Below are 17,803 nucleotides of genomic sequence, written 5' to 3' on the forward strand. Positions count from 1 at the left end.
GCTGGACTACGCTGGCCTCGTTAAGGGCGGGGGAGCATGGGAGGGTTTTAAACGGTTGATAGGACTTTGTTAAAGGCGGGGGGGCGGTGCTGGGCTGGGCTGGAGGCTGGGCCAGAGCAGGGCTGTCCACAGGGAAGCAGGAGGTGTGGGAATGTGCAGAAGGGCCACCTTCATGGGCCATGAAGGGAGAAGCCTTGGTGAAGGGCAGGGACTGAGGGTGAAGGATCGCACCTCGGGGTGAAGGGGAAAAGGGAAACACACCCCAGCAACACCGTCAGAGGTGCCAGAGGGTGCTGAGCTCCAGGGAGAAGGTAGACGTCTCAGAAGGAGCAGAGGCCAGCATTAGCAGCTGGTGAACGGCAACGACAAGGACGGGGACAGACTGTTGGCGGATGTGGGTTCTGAACGGAAGGCGCACGTGTAACAGGTAACAAACCCACCCACGGTCCAGGTTTATTGTACTGTTAGCCTCACGCACTGTAGTGGGCAGCATGCTAACCCACTTACCTGATGACCGTGGGGTGTGTGAGCTAGGTGCGTATTTAGGATAAAAGATCTGAAGGGGAGCTCGGCCCATAGTATAGTTGCATTTATTCAGAAACTTATAGTCTATAAACTTCGAGGGACATAAACGCTCATCTGGCTTTGTCGCTCACTGACCCTGGGAGGGAGTCAGCTGACTTCCCTGGATGTCAGTTTACCTATTTGTAAAATTAGAGTGCCAGACCCATTCTTTTCACATCTCCCGGTTCTTACAAACAGCAACAGTACGTACAACAGCAGGGGCAGGAGGCAGCCGCCGCTTCTCCCGAGCCGGGTGCCGTTGGCTGAGTACGCGCCCAACCTTCTTCCCTGTGTCCGACGTGAATGACTCCTTCGTGCACACTCTCCATCTCCACTGGTGACGTGGTGGACCGAAAACTTAGCAGAATAGGAAAAAATTATACACAAAATATAACTACGTATGTCTTCAGGACGGCTGACTATTGCCGACACGTTGTGAAGAATCAGCCGTAAGCCGAGGCCCTTCGGGTAGAGCCCTCTTGTGCCACCGCGAGCGTCCCTGTCACATGGCTGTCTCTGTTTCCGCCCCGTCCGCTGGCTTTGTCTGTTCCGTGGCAACTGGCCTGGCCGGCTTCTTGGCCTCCAGATACTCCACGGTCCCGTACGCCAGCATGGTCAGACTCAGGACTCCCAAGAGGACGTAGAGTTTGACGTTGACGCACAAGAACGTGCTGTATCCAAACGCAATGACGAACCCCAGCGCCTCCCACAGGCGGTAATTCGCAAAGGCGGCCTCCTTGCTCTTCTCGAACAGAACGCCGTAAAGAACTGCAAAGGAGACACGGCATGAACACGTTGCTGCAAAACCTCAAATGTGTTTTTTCAATTATTGATGAAAAGAGTGCAATTTTGCGAATGCCCAATTTTCTCAACAAAGTCAGGAACGTTTCCTTTTTTAAAAGAATTATTTTATGTTGGGGATTATGGAAGTCTGGAGACATTCTTTAGCAGCGAAGAACCATCATACATAAAAGAAACACAGAACTCACGCAATGTTAGCCCTGGAGGGAGCTCAGTCCAGCCTAACCCTCGGTGGGTGAGTACGTGGAAAAGTAGAGTAGAGCTTAGAGGCCCCACCTGGGTCAGATGAGGCATGGCCCTTCACTGGAGTCCAAAAGCAAAGACAAACACAGGCAGTGCTAACCCCAGGACCTCAGACTGTGACTGTACTGGGCCTTTAAAGAGGTGATTAAGGTAAATGAGGTCATTAGAGAGGACCTTCATCCCACGACTAGTGTCCTTAGAAGAAGAGGAGATCAGGACACAGATGTTCACACAGGGGGAAGACAGCTGTCCACAGGCCAAGGACAGAGGCCTCAGGAGAGGCCAGCCTGCCCACACCTGGGTCTCAGACCTCCAGCCTTCAGAACTGTAAGAAACAAAATGTCTGTTGTACTCTGCTGACAGCCCTAGCAGGAGAGCACAGTCTGATAAGTGCTTCTAGAGGAGAGTAAATGATGTTGGTTCCGGTTTGCAGGATGGTAAAATGTTTGGTATGCCTGGATGAAAACCAGAAGCTCCCCGTCTCCTGACCTGAGTGAGGTGGCCCATGTGTAGGGGGGTTAACAGCTAGGAAGCTGCAAGTGTTCAGCAGAGACGTGTGGATCCCCAGGGACCATCCTGAGCATCCTGGCTATGCCCAGTGCTGGCCTAACCTGCTCTGTTGTCCTGAGCTGCTCGGGCCACCTCACCCTCCTTTCTTGCCCTTTGCCCCTTTCCTCCTCCCTACATTTCGCAGGGGAGGGATGTAGGGAAGAGAAGCCTCTCTGGCATTGCTTGAGGCCAGCAGCAAGGTCTCCTGCAACCCTGCCTGGAAATGTCAACACTCAGAAGATTCTTCTTGGCATTTGCTTACTCAGCTGTCTGCCTACCACGGGAGGAACTCAGGAGGACGAGCCCATCAGAAAGATACAAGGTCAGATATACGTCGTAAACAACATTTGTTTGGGAAAACAAGAGGCTGTTTGGAAGGCTCAGAAGAAGGTGCCCTTGTTGTCCGAGCCTGTGAAGTGCCCTCAATGAAATAAGGGTCTCATAACAAGGTCTGGGATTTAGTAACTCTTAAGTTATTTTACAGATTTCATGTCTTTCTACACATGGCCAACAGGTACATGAAAAGATGCCCGTCATCAGGAAACACAAATCAAAACCATGAGATACCACCTCACACCAGTCAGAATGGCTAAAATCAACAACACAAGAAACAACGGATGTTGGTGAGGATGAGGAGAAAGGGGAGACCTCTTACACTGTTGGCGGGAACGCAAACTGGTGCAGCCACTCTGGAGAACAGTACGGAGGTTCCTCAAAAAGTTGAAAATAGAACTACCCTACGATCCAGCAATTGCACTACCGGGTATTTACCCAAAGAATACAAAAATACTAATTCAAAGGGGTACATGCACCCCTATGTTTATAGCAACATTATTTACAATAGCCCAATTATAGAAACAGCCCAAATGTCCACCAACTGATGAATGGATGAAGAAGAGGTGGTGTTTATATACAATGGAATATTATTCAGTCATAAGAAAGAATGAAATCTTGCCATTTTTAGTGGGGAGGGGCAGAGGAAGAGGAAGAGAGGGAATCTCAAGCAGGCTCCACACCCAGTGCAGAGCCCCATGTGGGGATCGATCTCACAACCCTTAGATCATGACCTGAGCCGAAATCAAGAGTTGGATGCTCAACCAACTGACCCATCCAGGCGCCCCAAAATCTTGCCATTTGCAAAAACATGGGTGGAGCTAGAGAGTATGATGTTGATTGAAATAAGTCAGTTGGAGAAAGACAAATACCGTATGATTTCACTCATGCATGTAATTCAAGAACCAAAACAAATGAGCAAAGAGAAAAAGAAAGAGAGAAAGAGAGAGAGGAAAAATTTAAAAAAACCAAACAAACAAACCCAAGACACAGCCTCTGAACTATAGAGAATATACTGATGGTGACCAGAGGGGACAAGGGTGGGACATTGGGTTGAACAAGTGATGGGGATGAAGGAATACACTTGTGATGAGCACCAGGTGATGTATAGAATTGTTGACTCACTATATTGCACACCTGAAACTAATGTAACACTGTATGTTAACTAACGGGAATTTAAAGAAAAACTAACTAAAGATCGCTTGTCTTTCTTTAGAGGGTGACACTTAAAACTGGATCCCAAAATGAGATGTTAGGGATGAAAATCCACGTCAGAAACACTGTGGCTGCGAGTGTGAGTGTTTCCATGTTCTGTGGCCAACAGGTGCAGTGCTGCCCTGAACAGGTGCAGTACCAGAGCAAACACACCCCAGTTCCATGAACATTCTAGTAATGTGGCAATGCTGATTTTAAAGTAACGTGTTTGGTCTGTAGTTTGGCATCTTTAGATTTCAAGATTAAATTTAGATTGTGATGATTATAAATTACCGAGTTTGGCTTTTCAGGAAATATCTGGATCCTATTTTAATCTGAACATAAAGAAAGCAACACATTAGTAGTGTCAAATTCCAGCAGTTACTTAGGGACATGGTGGGCAGAGGGGAGAGACATTCAATAGAAAAGGAAAGTAGATAAAATAATATTTCAACAATTCTGAAGTCTCTTCACATGCAGACTAGGTTTGAGCAAATAAGCAATGTGGCGTGCACAGTGGGAGCCGGGTTTTTCCTTGTCAGAGAAGGAAGGCACAGATCAGCAAGGGGAGGCCAGAATGAACCCGTGGTGCTGGAGGGGAGTCAGGGACCCCAGTGTGGACTCGTCCTCACTTAACGTACCTACAGATAGGCAGATACAGAAATACAGACGTGTGTACGTGTGGCCAGCATGCACACATCCATCCCCCCAATCTGGCCCCCAGAAGCCTTGTCATCTCAGATGCGATGAGCATGCCCAGCACGCAAATCTTATGTTCTAACACTGTTGTGCAATAAAAGGAGCCCAGGGTCCTGGGAGAAATGGCTGATGCTAGTGCTGGCCCAGGAGACGAATCTGGAATAGTTCCCTACCAGCAAGTAGGGAAGGACAAGAAAGATCCCAATGGCCAATGCTGGAACAAGTAGAGCAACAGAACAAGTAACGTAGCTTTGGACTGTGACCCAAAGGATGTAATAAATACATAAGCCCAAAGCAATGGAGACAAATGGTTGAAGAAGTAACTAAATAAGCTGGGGAGGAGGGACAAATATTCCCTTCTGTACAAAAATTGTACAGACTCCCCCTTTAGCAGGTGGAGATTAATTACCTCCCGCTGACTGTTGGCTAGATGTGGTGACTGGCTCCCAGAACTGGCTGTGGAAAGGAAAAAGCAGCCTCTACTCTGCACTGGACAGGTCTGGCAGATACCGGGCTGGTCAGCAATCAAGGTTCACATCATCAGTGATGGATGTGATGAGAAGAGTTCTTCACTCTGGAGTCTTCCTACCCAAAACCCTTAACTCCAGCCTAATCATGAGAAACATCAGACAACCCCAAACTAGGGACGTGCTACAATACCTGACCAGTATTCTTCAGAAGTGTCAAGGTCATGAACAACAAGGAAGAGAAACTGTCCCAGATCAGACCAAGGAGCTGTGGTAATTCAATGCAATGGGGACCCGGGATGGGACTATGGGTGGGACCATGGGAGGGATCCTGGAACACACAAAGGGGGAAAACTGGAGAAAGCCAAATAAAGTCTAAAGTTTAGTTCAGTGATGTACCAACATTAATTTCTTAGTTTCGACAAATGTATCACTGTTTTGCAAGATATTAGCATTAGGGGAAACGAAGAAAATGGTACATGGGAACTCTCTGTACCGTCTTTGCAACTTTTTTGTAAACTCAAATTATTCCAAAATAAAAAGTTTATTTAAAAAGAAAAGAAGTCTTGCTCCCATTCTCGTCCTCCACAGAAAGGCACAGGTGGGAGCGGCCAGAGGCTGACTGACCCCTGTCCGCGCACGAGGGTGTGGACATGTCATCGGGCAGTCTTGTTTGCTTGGAGAAGACAGGCTCAGTGATCTGAGCAGGTAACAGAGGCAGATTTTTTGTGTTTATCAACCCGAGACAGCCCCTCTGGCGGTTAGCAGGGCAGAAGAGTATTTTTAGACCACACATTCTGAATCTCAAATGCAGCGCATTGGCGTGTGAGGATTGCTATGGCAACGGTGCCCGTTTTTGCTGAACTGTCAGAGCGAATGAACAGACGAGCACGTGGCCCAGATCCGTGGCTCCCAAGGCTGCGGACGCCTGGGAGCCCCATGGGAACGTGGAGCGGGTTCACGTCCCTGCCCCAGGAAGGAGGGCCCGGAGCTCCAGCACCTGGTCTGCTTTTAAGCCAGGCTTTACACTGGGAAGCAGTGGTGGAGAGGAGGGTTCAGTTGCACTGAACCGCATTCAGCCTCATTAATTAGGAAAGGGCGTGGCTCACCTCACCTGTCCTCCCAAGCAAGAGACTCACGCTCAGGGAGAGTAAGATGACAAATCCAACCTGCTATTTGAAAAAAACGAAAATGGCAGAAGCTACACAAAATTTGCGGTCTCTGTAAACACAAGGAGCCCGTGGGCGCCCCGCGGCAGGGCAGCAGGTGGTAAGGGAACCTGGCGCTGTCAGCCCGCAGGGGATTCGGTGATGAAAACATCGGTCCCTGCGAGGATGACGGCAAGCTTAGACTCCAAAAGAAATTCTCAAATAATGAACAATTTTCCCCAGCAACTGATGTTTCCTTGAAAAAAATTACTTTTTGTCTGCACAAGAAGACAGAATTAATTCATTTTAAATTAGTACCCTTTATTCCAGGGAGTCCGTCTTCCGGCCACCCATGGTGCTCGATTGTCCCGGGTGTCCGCTGGACCTCACCTAACCTCGTCTGCCCAGTCCCGACAAGGCTCTGCTGGACAGGCTCTTCTGTCCTCGGCAGGAAAAGGACAGTGAAAACCGTCATCATTCCTGCATCTCAGGGAGAAAGAAAGCCAAGCATTTTCACTGCAGTCATCTGAAACATCTAAGGAATTACTGCATGGGCTATGATGTGACTCCTACCCCTGTCCCCTGCCTGACTTTAAACATGTGAATACTTGAAAAATTCCCATGAGCTCAGAGACGTCGGCCAACACGGTGGGAAGCAAGATGGCATGTGCGTGCGCCAGGAACGCACTGGGTGTCTCACTCCTGCACGCAGATGCTGAAAGAAATTCTCTCCTGACGCTCACCAGGTGACCTGACCTGGCCCGGGTTTACGGCTCTGGACTGCCAAAAAACCTAAGGTGTTTCTGCTTGCCACTCCTCATGGAATCAGTACTTCCCTGCGGCGACCCTGCGAGCCCAGCTGTGAACAGTTTCTGTCACTGCTGCAGCCACATTCGATGGTGGCTCGGAGTTGCACACAGGTTTGTCACCTGCTTCAGGAGTGTACGAAAGCCTCCTGCACCCCCGAGGTGTTGGGGAGGCCGTGAAGCCCGGACCCCCAAATCCAGCCGCACTGCATTTGTGTGAAGATGTTTTTCCAGCTGTTCTGTGAGCTGGCCACAACGCAGCTCGTAAGAAAGGAGCCACCGCGGGGGCACCGAGGCCACAATGACCGAGGTCCTGTGTGCTTCTCCTTGGTGGTGGGGACAGCAGCCAGGCCCCCACCCTTGTGCTGTTTGTGGATTGGCCTGACCCATTCTCTAGCCCCCAGGTGTTTCCCAGTGCGGAACTGGGGGTGATGCCACCAGGGGAAGAGGCTCTCTTCGGAGCCAAGCCGTGGGGCATCCCACACCCACTCCCCATCTCAGGCTGTAGAAGGGCCTGTGGGAAACTCAGGGCTGTCATTTTCACTCACCTCCCAAAATGGAAGCCCTCGGCCACCAGATTTGTACGTGTGCCACCCGCACCCCTGCCTCCTGCCTCTCTCCTAGTGGCGGCTCTGACACCCCTCAGCTACGGCTCATCTCACCATGGAGAGCATGACCCTCGGCTGACACAACACAGGCGCCCCCCAGACAGCCCAATCCCTGGGCTGTCACTGACTCCCTCATCAGGTCCTCCTGCTCCGATCGCCATGGGCCTCCCCGGCCTCCTGTTGGACCTCTGCTCCTAGGCTCCGGCCACTCCCTGTGCACCCGGACCCACTGCTGTTGTCCTGTGCTTCATGGTGACCGTGACGTCCCTCCTCCAGGTGGCCCTCGCATAGGGGGAGTGCGGCACTCCGTGCCCAGCACCTCACGCAGAAGCCTTAGGTCCGGCAGCCCAGCACTGGGGGCCCCTGCTGTCAGGGCCACTGACCCCTGTGTGGTTATCCGCCCCTCCTCCACTGTGTCTCTCTCGCTGCCCGGCCCCATGGGGCCTTGCGTCCCACACACAGACGCCCATCACCTGGTTCAAACTCGGGTGGCCTCTGTCCCATGTTGCACCCTGTGTAAGCTCGGCTAGTGGCATGTCACGGCCTCCTGTCCTCTGCTCTGTGGGTGGCTGAGCCTCGGGGGCACCAGGCGGCTCCACACGTGCTCACACCACCCCCCGCTCTCCCGGCCAGCTCCAGAGACTGCCCAATAGGATGGCGGGGCTCTGGGCCGAAGCCCCAGGTCTGTGCCCAAATCCCAGCTCTGCCCTCAGAGCCCAGGCCTTGCAAGCACCCTGGCCCCCGCGCTCTGCTCCGTGGCCCCACGAGCGTGTGTGAGAGCGTGCCTGGCTGGCAGGCTCTGTCAGGGATCCCCAAACACTAAACGGGCACACGGTGAAGCCCAGCAACGCCTCGGTCGTGGCTGTCGTGCCCGGCGCTCCCTGAGAACCCTGCTAACTCCTCTCCCATGGTGACAAAGCTTCCCGTGGTCCCCAGAAAAAGGGCAGCCCTTCTCCGGACCAAGGGGGACCCCTCTGTCCCCCTGACCCTCTCATTCCTCGTCCTCACGTCCTCATTCAGCTCCCCACCTTCTCCTTTACCGGCCCCTTCCCCTGCATCCTCCCGTGTCTCAGTCCCTGACTTTGCATCTAAATGCTCTCACACCGGGTGCTGAGCCCTGCAACAACCACCTCTCGGGCTGAGTCCCCAGCAGGGTCCTCTCTCTGCCTCTGCTTGTCTGCCCTCAGACCCTCACCCTGGGGACGCTGCGCCCCAGGCCACACGGCCCGCCCGCCAGCTGGCCCGGTGGCTTCCTGCACGCTGTGCCCTCAGGCCGGAAGTTCTGCCTTGTTTGACCTGCTTCCCCTGCCTCCTGCTCTGCCCCGCGGCCGCCTCGATGGGACTCTGTTTTGTCTTCCATGAACGCAGCAGCCCCTTGTCCCCCCATAACCCGATGGGGCTGACCTTGTCATTTCCCACCTGGACCCTTTCTGCTGTTTGTACCAAAGCTGAGCAAAGCTGGACCCCTCCCCAGGCAGGCTGGGGCCCCTGTCAGGCCCCCAGACTCTCCATCTCACCCCAGCACCCTGGCCCAGTCTGTCCCCTCAGTGTGTCCCATCTGCTGTGACCAGAACACTTGTGTCCCCCAAATTCATAGGGTGAACCCTAACCCCTAGGTGACAGTGTTAGGAGGTGGGGCCTCGGGGGGGCGATGAGGTCTTGAGGCGGAGCCCCCATGAGCTGGATTTGTGTCCTTACAAGCGGTCTCCAAAGAGCTCCCTTGTCCCTCCCACCATGTGAGGAACAGCAAGAAGATGGCTCTATGAACCAGGAAGTGGCCTCTCCGGACACAGACTCTGCACCGTGGTCTCAGCCTTACAGCCTCCCTCCCGGCGCCCCAGCCTCCCCCGGCTCCCCCACCGCTGCGGCCTCCCCCCACCAGTCAGTTGGGCCCTGACTCAGGCCTGATCCCCAGGCCTCCCGCTGACCGCCCCTCCCACTCCCAACTCAGTTTCCCAGAAAACTGCACCCTGGTCCCAGTGCCCCTTGTTTGGCTGCTGTCACAGTGACCTGTCCCCTCTTCCACTTGGAGGTTACACATCTCTCTCCCCGTCGGGGCCAAGGGTGCCTAGAAGGCTTCTCCAGCCCCATGGTTCCAGCACCCAGCACATGGGCCGTGTCGCTGCTCGGGGATGAACACATAGCCACGAGGGGTCCGCCATGCTTAGGGAAAAAGGTTGTGCCCGTGGCTGACTTCCTTCTTTTGCAGCCTGGGTTTGAACAAACGCTCCAATCCAAGTAAGCACCTGGAGCACGCTTGGTCCCTGTTTGTGTCCTGCTCTAGGCTCGCTGCAAGGCGCATCACCTCCCCAGGGGGCCCCGGGTCGGCGGGTCCTTTGCCTGCCATGTGTCCCCCACGCTGGCCTAGGTAGGGACCCCCGAGAGGAGACTCACCATTGTTCTGTGTCTGCCAGACAGCGTCGGCCACGCCCCAAAGGCCGGAAAACACGAAGAACACAGCCAGCTGGTGGGGATGAGGTTTCCACAGCAAGAGAGCGATGATGCAAGACAGGTGGGTCACCGCACCTGCGGGCGTGGAGGGTAGAAACCGGCAGGAAGTGAGCGCAGCCCCAGGGAGGCTTGGACGAGGCGATGCTCAGGGAACCTCTTTGTTTGCTTCAACCTGTAAGTAACGGTTCCTGGAAATACTCCAAACTGCCTTCCTCAGCTGGATGTAAACACTGAACACGCCGGCAGACCCGGGGGTGTGCCCTTCACAGCCTCTCACTGCAGCGCGCACCTGGCCGGGGGAGCCGCTTTGCTCATCTTTGGCCCCCCCGCCGTCCAGGCAGGGCTGGGGTGACGAGCCCTGAGCCTTGCAGGGAGTGTCATTGTGTCCCGGCTGGGGAGACCCCAGAGTGATGGAAGGGGGGGTGGGCTGTCGTGGGTCGGACTGTCAGCGAGTGCTGGGGGCGTGGGGACGGCGCTGGGCTCCCTAGCAGGTGCAGATGTGAACGGAGAGGTGGGCAGAGCCACGCAGGCTCATCCCCCCTGACTTTACCCCAGTGGGTGGTGAGTTCTGGCCTCATGATTCCTGCGGACACTGCGGCATCTATGGTTACAATGTAGTCACAGAACAGCTTATGGTGTTGCTGAAACTGCTGCCGGGTCAAAGGGCAAGTCACTACTCTCCCCTGTTCCTGCATTTCCTCGTCTGTAGAGTGAGCACTGTCCACCCCCCAGGGCGATTGTAAGGATGAAACAGGAAAACCTGAGCAGGTGACGTGGCCCCTGCTGGGCGCCGACTAATGCTTATTCTTTCCCTCCTTGCTGTGTCCCTGCGCAGACACGGGAGACCCCGACTGGGCCGCCAGGTCACGGTCTCATCAATGCCCTTACTATTCTCACTGTCTCTGCTTCTTTCTTCCCTTCCCAAGAGGCACAGAGGGGGAGGTGTGCTTAGAACGCAGTCTTGTCCCACCAGGCGGGGGCGGGAAGCCTCCCCGCAGGGCCGCGCACACCCAGCCCGCACGCCCTCGCTGAGCAGAGCACGCCCTTCCGTCTGGCTGCCACCATTCCCCCCTACCCCGAGTGGCACGGGGTCTGCCTACCCAGCGCGTAGAGAGCGATTCTGCCCGTGTGCTGGGACAGCCTTCCGTAGAGCACGGAGCACAGCGAGTTGGTGGCCGAGAAGCAGATCATCGCGTACCCGACAAACTGGATCCCCAGGGCGCAGGTGGTGTAGGACTGTGGGGGAAGCACAGGGCACGTTACCCCCCGGCCGTGCACGGTGTGGTGGCGAGTCTGGATCAGGGATTGCGGGCGACACTAACATGTGTTCTGCTGTGGGACGGCCGGTGTGCGGGGTTGGCCTCCCGGTGCCAACCGGAGGAGAACAGGCCCATGCTCGGTGGGAACTAACAAGGACAGAAACCTGCGCGCAATGCCCCCACGCCTCCTGTGCCATGTGTTCCTGTGAATTACGTGGGGGCTGGCGGAGTGGGTCGTTCCCTATTCTGCACACCGGGCGGCTGCCAGAAGGTGGGGAGGGATGAACGGGCAGAGTGCAGAGGACTCTCGGGGCAGCGAAGCCACTCCGTGTGATACCATAATGCTGGACACGTGTCCTTACGCACGTGTCCGTACCCACGGAACGCAAGCACCAGGAGTGACTCCTGACGTGGGCGATGGTGACATATCATGACAGGTTCACAGGTTGGAACAAACGTCCCCTCTGGGGCAGGACGCTGATAACGGGGAGGCTGTGCGTGTGTGGGGCCGGGCCATGTGGGGCTCTCGGCACCTTCTGTCAATTTTTCTGGGAACCTGAAACAGCTCCATAAATAAAACCCTAAGGGCGAAGAAGCAGATGTGAAGGAAATGAAGGGAATCTCCATGGAGGCCAGAAGACAGAGGAGTGTTCCTGCACCGGACGGTGGGGTACAGAGCGGCCCCACCCTGGACCCCGGGGCAGCGCGTGCTGTCACCGCCCGTGCCCTCTCACCCACACCCGCCACTCCTGTCCCTGGGCAGAATCAGGACAGATACACAGACGAGCGGGCTGGACAGGAAGCTCTACTGCTTCGGGACAGGCTGGGCCATGGCTGAGGTCACACGCCACGCAGTCTACTGCAATGGGAGGGGCCGTGGCCAAATGCCAAAGGACTGTTTTGTCATTTTTGCCTTTAGTCTTTGAAACGCCTAGACCCTCCGTCAAGGCTGTCCCAGGAGTGGGGGGTGCCAGAGGATCTAGGACGCACGAATCCTGCACAGAGCATCTGTGTCCTAAAAGATATTTGTGGTTAACCTGAAATTTGGATTTAACTGGGCATCTTGCTGGTTCGGCACGTCTACCTGGGAGGGAGCTGTGGTGGGCATGAAGCTGGAGAAGTTTCCTGGTCGAGGAAGGGCAATCCCCGAGAAGCAGCCTTGGTCCTGGCTCTCTGGCCCCTTGGAACCCCAGCTCCCGCCCAGCACTTTCTGGAAAAGGGGGTCTCCACTCTCTACCACCCCCATTTGAGGCATCCGTCCCATGGGACCCCGGGATGATCTTTAGGACAAGACACCCATGGGTGGGGTGCAATGGAGGCAGAACCTCAGCGAGCATGCCACGGCCACGAGAGTTGGTGGTGGACAGTGACCTCGTATTCCTGCTACGCCAGCCCCAGGGGACAGGTACTTCCTCTGCTGGCCTGCCCCCAAAGAGACCTTCCCTACGCACCAAGTGGGCAGCCAGGCATCTAGGGAAACACAGGGCGACAGTGCCTGAGAGCCACGTCCATTTCCAGATTGAAATGCATAATTTGAAAACTAGCATGGGGAGTTCCAGTGTCCTCGTGGGTTTCGTGTTTTTTCCTAAAATAAGGGCACAGGGTGAGAGGCAGGTAGGCCTGACACAAGGCCGTGTTATGTCCAGGGAGCTTGGGCCGTGATGAATCCAGGGAGCTTGGGCCCTTTCCCTGAAGACACATCTCCAGTGAGAGCTGGTCCCTGGAGATAAGGCCCAGCTTGGGGGGGGGGGTGGAAAAGGGGGGAGGGGGAGGGGGGACGAGGGGGGGCAGGGGAGGGGGATGGAGGAAGTGACCTGAGGCTGAGCTCCTGAACCATAAACTCTGCTCTCCTGCAGCGGGGAAGGATGACCCCCCGGCCCCGGCAGCCCCGCCCCCACCTGGCCCCGGGCAGGTGGCCCGGAGACGCGCACGCGCAGGTGTTAGGGCGCACGCGCAGGTGTTAGGGCGCGCGTCCCGTCCAGCTCCCTCGTACCCTGGTGTAGTCGCCCGCGAGGAAGGCTTGCTCGAATCCGCTGTACATCGGCAGCAGCACCAGGAGGCGCAGGCGCCGGTCTCGAAGCAGCCTGAAGGTCGACAGCAGGGTGGACCAGAAAGGTAATTCCTTCTCCCCTTCACTTTTCTGCTGAGCGTCTTTGATGGGTTCGAGAAACACGGCTACGAGCAGGACCGCCAGGACGCTGCTCCCTGGTGGGAAGCAGAGGGCAGGTGCTGGGGTGCTCACAGGAGCCGGGGCTACTGGCTACTCCTTCACTCCTCTGGGGCATCGGTTTCAAATCCTGGTTTAAGTGAAACGAGGCTGCGGAGCCTGAGCAGAGCCTCTGGCCCGCACCACACACCCTGCGAGATGCCCAGGTCCTCCGCGCCCCTCACCGCTGCTGTTCCCCTCGTCCTCGCTCTCAGGTAACCCCCAGCAACAGCCAGTCTTCCTTTTCAGGACTACGAGTCCTAGGAGGTTATCGTTGGCTGAGCTTTATGTTTATTCTACATGTGTTTACCCACAAGTCCGGGGTGGGAACTGGGGGATCCTGAATGTGAGGGGATACCGCACATTCGAAGACAAGAAATGAAGCAGCTCTTTATAGGCTAAGGAGGGAACTCCCCACGGGGAGCAGCTGGGGGAAAGACCGGTGAAGGCTGTGAGGCGCACTGTCTCTCGTGCCGCCTGCGTCCAGCAACGACTGACCACGGGGGTGGGCTGGGGCCGACAACGGTGAGGAGGAGGGACAGCCGGGGCTTTCCCTCTCACGGTGGGTGTGTTTTGAACCACGTGAATGGGCTGACTATGCAAACGCACTCTATTCAAGACGCCCCCTGGAGGGGACACCTGTGCCCTCCTAATCCCGCAGGTGTGACTGCCCCTCTTTCTGCACCATGCACCCCTGTGTCGTTTGGATCAAGGCTAACATTTACTCCTTTTCCTCTTTACCCAGAAGCCTTCTCAGTCCTTGCTGGTTTTGTGATACCTGTGCACCTGTTCCAGGTTTCTCCTCTCTGGCGACACTAGTGACCCTCAGTGCTCTGGCAGCCACAAATTAATCCAGGAGCTTGATGCGCTTCCCGTTTCTCTGAAAGGCAGTGAAAACCCTCCAAAACGGTTTTCAGCCGTGATTTCTAGTCCGATAGCTCAGACCCGTCAGCCTCTAAAGATGGCTTTAATTATTTTTTCTCTGTGCTCCATCTCACCAGCCTGATGTGATACCAAGTCCGTCCCGCCACGATGTGCTGGCTGGGCATTCCTGAGACCGCCAGTTTACAAAGCCAGCCCTCTCCCAAGCTGTGGGCAGAGCTGGGGCAGGCACGCAGAGGGGAACCTCACGTGGGGGTGAGGATACAGAAAATGCATTTCCATGGCCTGGGCTGTTCCTTGAGACCAACAATCCTCGACGTTGTGACTTCGGAACAGTATTTTTAATTCAGTTAATAAAAATAGAAGAAAAGCACACATGGCTACTATATTGAACTTTGCAAAAGAAAAATGATGTTATCATCATAGGAAACTGTTAGACAGCCCTGTTCTGCTGTATTTGATTTCACGTGAAAAATACCTGGGTACAGCCCAGGTGAACACATTTTGCAGGAATATTTATACTTTGGGAAGATACTCTTTTTCACCACAGGAAGGAGTTCGGTTTGCTGTCCCTGGGACTCCACCCTCTGTGAGCACGTACCCGTGTAGATGCCCAGCAGGGTGTAGATGAGAGTCTGCGAGGGACGCAGGGTGCTGTTGGTGGACGCCGTGGCCATCAGACAGTCACTGGCCCCACAAGACAGGAGCTGCTCCTCTGGGATGGCCTCTGTGCCGTCGGAAGCAGAAAGGTGACGTGAGAACACGGGAAACTGATAGGGCAAGGGGCACGGGGAATGAAGCGTGTAGCTAACAGGAGCCTGGACACCCCATAGGCAAGAGTCGTGATAGGTCAAAGTCAGGGGACACGGGCTTGTTTGACCACGTACTTGTCGTATGACTTTCTGGACCTAATGTAAATGCTCAACGTTTCCAAACTAATCAAGAAGAAATAAGGTACATTAACATTAGAACAGGTGTCAGAGCTGCTGGGATCTCTTTCAGATTCATCTGTAGCCATTCCTTGACCTTGGGCGGGTCATTTCTTACCTCTTCTGAGGGTGAGTTTCCCTATCTGCTAAAATACTAAAACGTGCACTGTCAATGACTCTCAGACCATGTCAGAGTCTCTGGAGAGAAGGGGAAGATGTCTTGGAAGAAAGAACATTTGTCGTAACAGGAATCTCATCACATAGAACTTGGCTGGTGAGATCTGCAGCACAGAGAATGAGAGGTGCGGTGGAGGGAGGTGGAGAAGCCTCGCAGGGCTCTCGGGATGACTCACTCCTTGGAGTCTGTGTCCTGGGATCGCTTGGAGAATTAAGCTTGCTTGCCTGAATGTCTTTCAAAGTAAAGCTGTTCACTCCATTTCACACCAGTCGTGTGCTAGAGACGAAACCTTAATCCCAGTTTCTGTTGCATTATTGCTAATCTTGGCAGCAGTAATGAGTATGGACGGGTCTCCATCCACCCGATGGTTTCCCTTCTTCAGATGCACTTAGCAAGTGATGACATCACATGAGAAACTGGGGAAGGAGGATTTTGGAGTTTCCCAAAGGTGGGACTTTATAGGGGATGGCAGGATGGAAGACCAGATCAGAGATATAGGGATAATCCCGGTAAGAGTCAGGAGTCAGGACTTTCCCCCGCACCCCACCCCACCCCAATAAAGGTTGCCTGTGAGAATCAGAGAGTTTATTTCCTCTGCCCTTGGTTTAAATCCTCAGACATCCAAGGGTGCAGACATTAAACAGATACACACTTTATATCCATGTCTGGACAAGGTCAGGTAAAGATGTGATTTAAGACAACAGCTGTCAAATTTTGAAATCAGTTAAGGGACAACTGGTCTTACGTGGAACATTTAAGACACTGGACAGTGGATCAATTCAGCGGGACAGTGAATCAGTTGAACCTGTTGGTCTAAAAGGATAGTGATGATTCTATGAACCCAAGTTCCACTGGCAGTGGCCCTCCATTTCCCACGGGCACTGCTCTGCAAGCCCTCTCCCTGCCCCTGGAAGGGCAGGGTCAGAATGGCTGAGGCACTTGTGGACGAGACAGCCCCTCAGACCTACACAGACTGCCCTGAAGAAGAGCTGGCAACCAGGAGAGGCTGGGGCGCAGGCAGCTGAGAACCACATCTTTAGGCTCCTTTCAGGAGCCATCACTGAGCCCTGTTCCCTTTTACCTTGAGTGGGTGTCTGGCCAAACACCAGGGAGGAGATCAGGTTGCCCCACACACCGGATGACTGGAATATGAGAAAGAAGATGCCAAAATACTGGTTCACCACATCTCTGCCAACTTTTCCCACCTTCTCTGCTTGTGTGTTTCCCATGATGGTGAGGTACGTGCATTGAGCGGACCACAGCGGGGCTGCTCCAAGACCCAGCAGTATGGAGGTGGGAATCAAGGTGTACCTGTAAAATAAAATGCAAACAGCGCCTCTTCCTCCTCCATTCTTCCCTACCTCTGTGGAGAAGGAAACTCCATGCCTGGTCTATTGTAAGCATTATTATGTTTATGGATTGGCTAGATGGATTCACCATTCGTCAGACTCAGATAAATGACCAAACCCAGTGCCCTTTCTGGTTTAGAAGAGAAATTCACTGCCAGTGAAGTTGTTTGTGTTTGAAAGCAACTGCCAATGAGCTGGGGTTACGAGTAAGGTTGGGTGGTTTTTGACTATTTCTAACAGCTAAATGTTGAAAATGATTTATTTAGTTTTTGAAACATTGATTGATTGATTTACCCTCTTCACTGAAGACTGCATGAAAACTCTATGGCAATAAGAAAGAGAAGAATGTGAAGTCATCATAATCATTATGTCCTGGATGACAACAGGCATCCCTCCAGAGAGATGCTTGACAGGTGTGTTCTTGGGAATAAGGGTGTGAGGCTGGTGCTCTTAAATCTTGGTCCCGGAGGACTCCTCTCAATCAGGGAGTAAGCAGAGCTCAGCCTGGGCCCCTGCACCAGCTCCAGCCCTGCCACGTCCACTTCCTGTGATGGGGTGAGGGTATGGTGTTGGGTCCATTGGTCACATTCTGCTAAATCCCCTGGAATTCACCCTGGACATCTTAGTCAGGGTCTAGCTCTCATCGCTGGGGCCACAAAGGAGCCCTGGTGCAGGGGGAAGCTCAAGGCCCACAACAGACCTGAGGGAAGGTCAGGGCTGGGGACTGGGAGAAGGAGATGGGCCCAGCAAAAGGGACAGAGACATCTTGATGGGAAAAACTGGGAAGAAAGCCTCCACATTATCCTGTTCCAGACGCAGAGAGGAATTTCAGGAAACAGCACTCATGTTAAAGGGGATACAGTGAGGCATCATGGGGCAGGTGCCAGCTGAGTGCTTGTGAGCAGCTAAACCTGAGCAGGGTGGGGCTGTGCGGGCTATACCAGCTGGCGTAGAAGTTGCCCAGGGAGAAGGCCACGTAACAGCACATGGAGATGACGATGGTCCACTTGCAGCCAAACTTCTTAATCAGGAGCGGCGGGAGGAACATGGAGGACAGGAGCACCCCACCATACAGCGTGCTGAGTGCTGTCACCCCCAGGCCTTCCTCACTGTACAGGCTGCTCTGTGGGGGACAAA

At 54.3% G+C, this 17,803-nt stretch overlaps 1 protein-coding gene across 7 annotated transcripts in view; it reads right to left on the bottom strand.

Annotated features, from left to right (window-relative positions):
* Positions 1-576: 576 nt before the first annotated feature.
* The window catches only part of UNC93A (unc-93 homolog A), a 32,617-nt gene continuing 15,390 nt past the window's right edge, over positions 577-17,803 (bottom strand). Inside the window, exons 3-10 of one of the 7 annotated variants that reach the window (XM_045776211.2) lie at positions 17,608-17,789; positions 16,399-16,628; positions 14,812-14,937; positions 13,116-13,327; positions 10,964-11,099; positions 9,807-9,938; positions 6,317-6,436; positions 577-1,332 (exon numbers count right to left, since the gene is read on the bottom strand). In XM_045776211.2, coding sequence (XP_045632167.2) covers positions 1,067-1,332; positions 6,317-6,436; positions 9,807-9,938; positions 10,964-11,099; positions 13,116-13,327; positions 14,812-14,937; positions 16,399-16,628; positions 17,608-17,789 — 1,404 coding nt within the window. In that variant the 3' untranslated portion in view covers positions 577-1,066. Of the gene's footprint in view, positions 1,333-6,316; positions 6,485-9,806; positions 9,939-10,963; positions 11,100-13,115; positions 13,328-14,811; positions 14,938-16,398; positions 16,629-17,607; positions 17,790-17,803 lie in introns of all 7 variants that reach the window. The other 6 variants (XM_045776210.2, XM_045776208.2, XM_045776212.2 and 3 more) reach the window with 6 other exon arrangements.

The sequence above is a fragment of the Ursus americanus genome, chromosome 11 (assembly GCF_024610735.1).
Source record: "Ursus americanus isolate L20-20 chromosome 11, mUrsAme1.1.p, whole genome shotgun sequence".
Taxonomy (NCBI): domain Eukaryota; kingdom Metazoa; phylum Chordata; class Mammalia; order Carnivora; family Ursidae; genus Ursus; species Ursus americanus.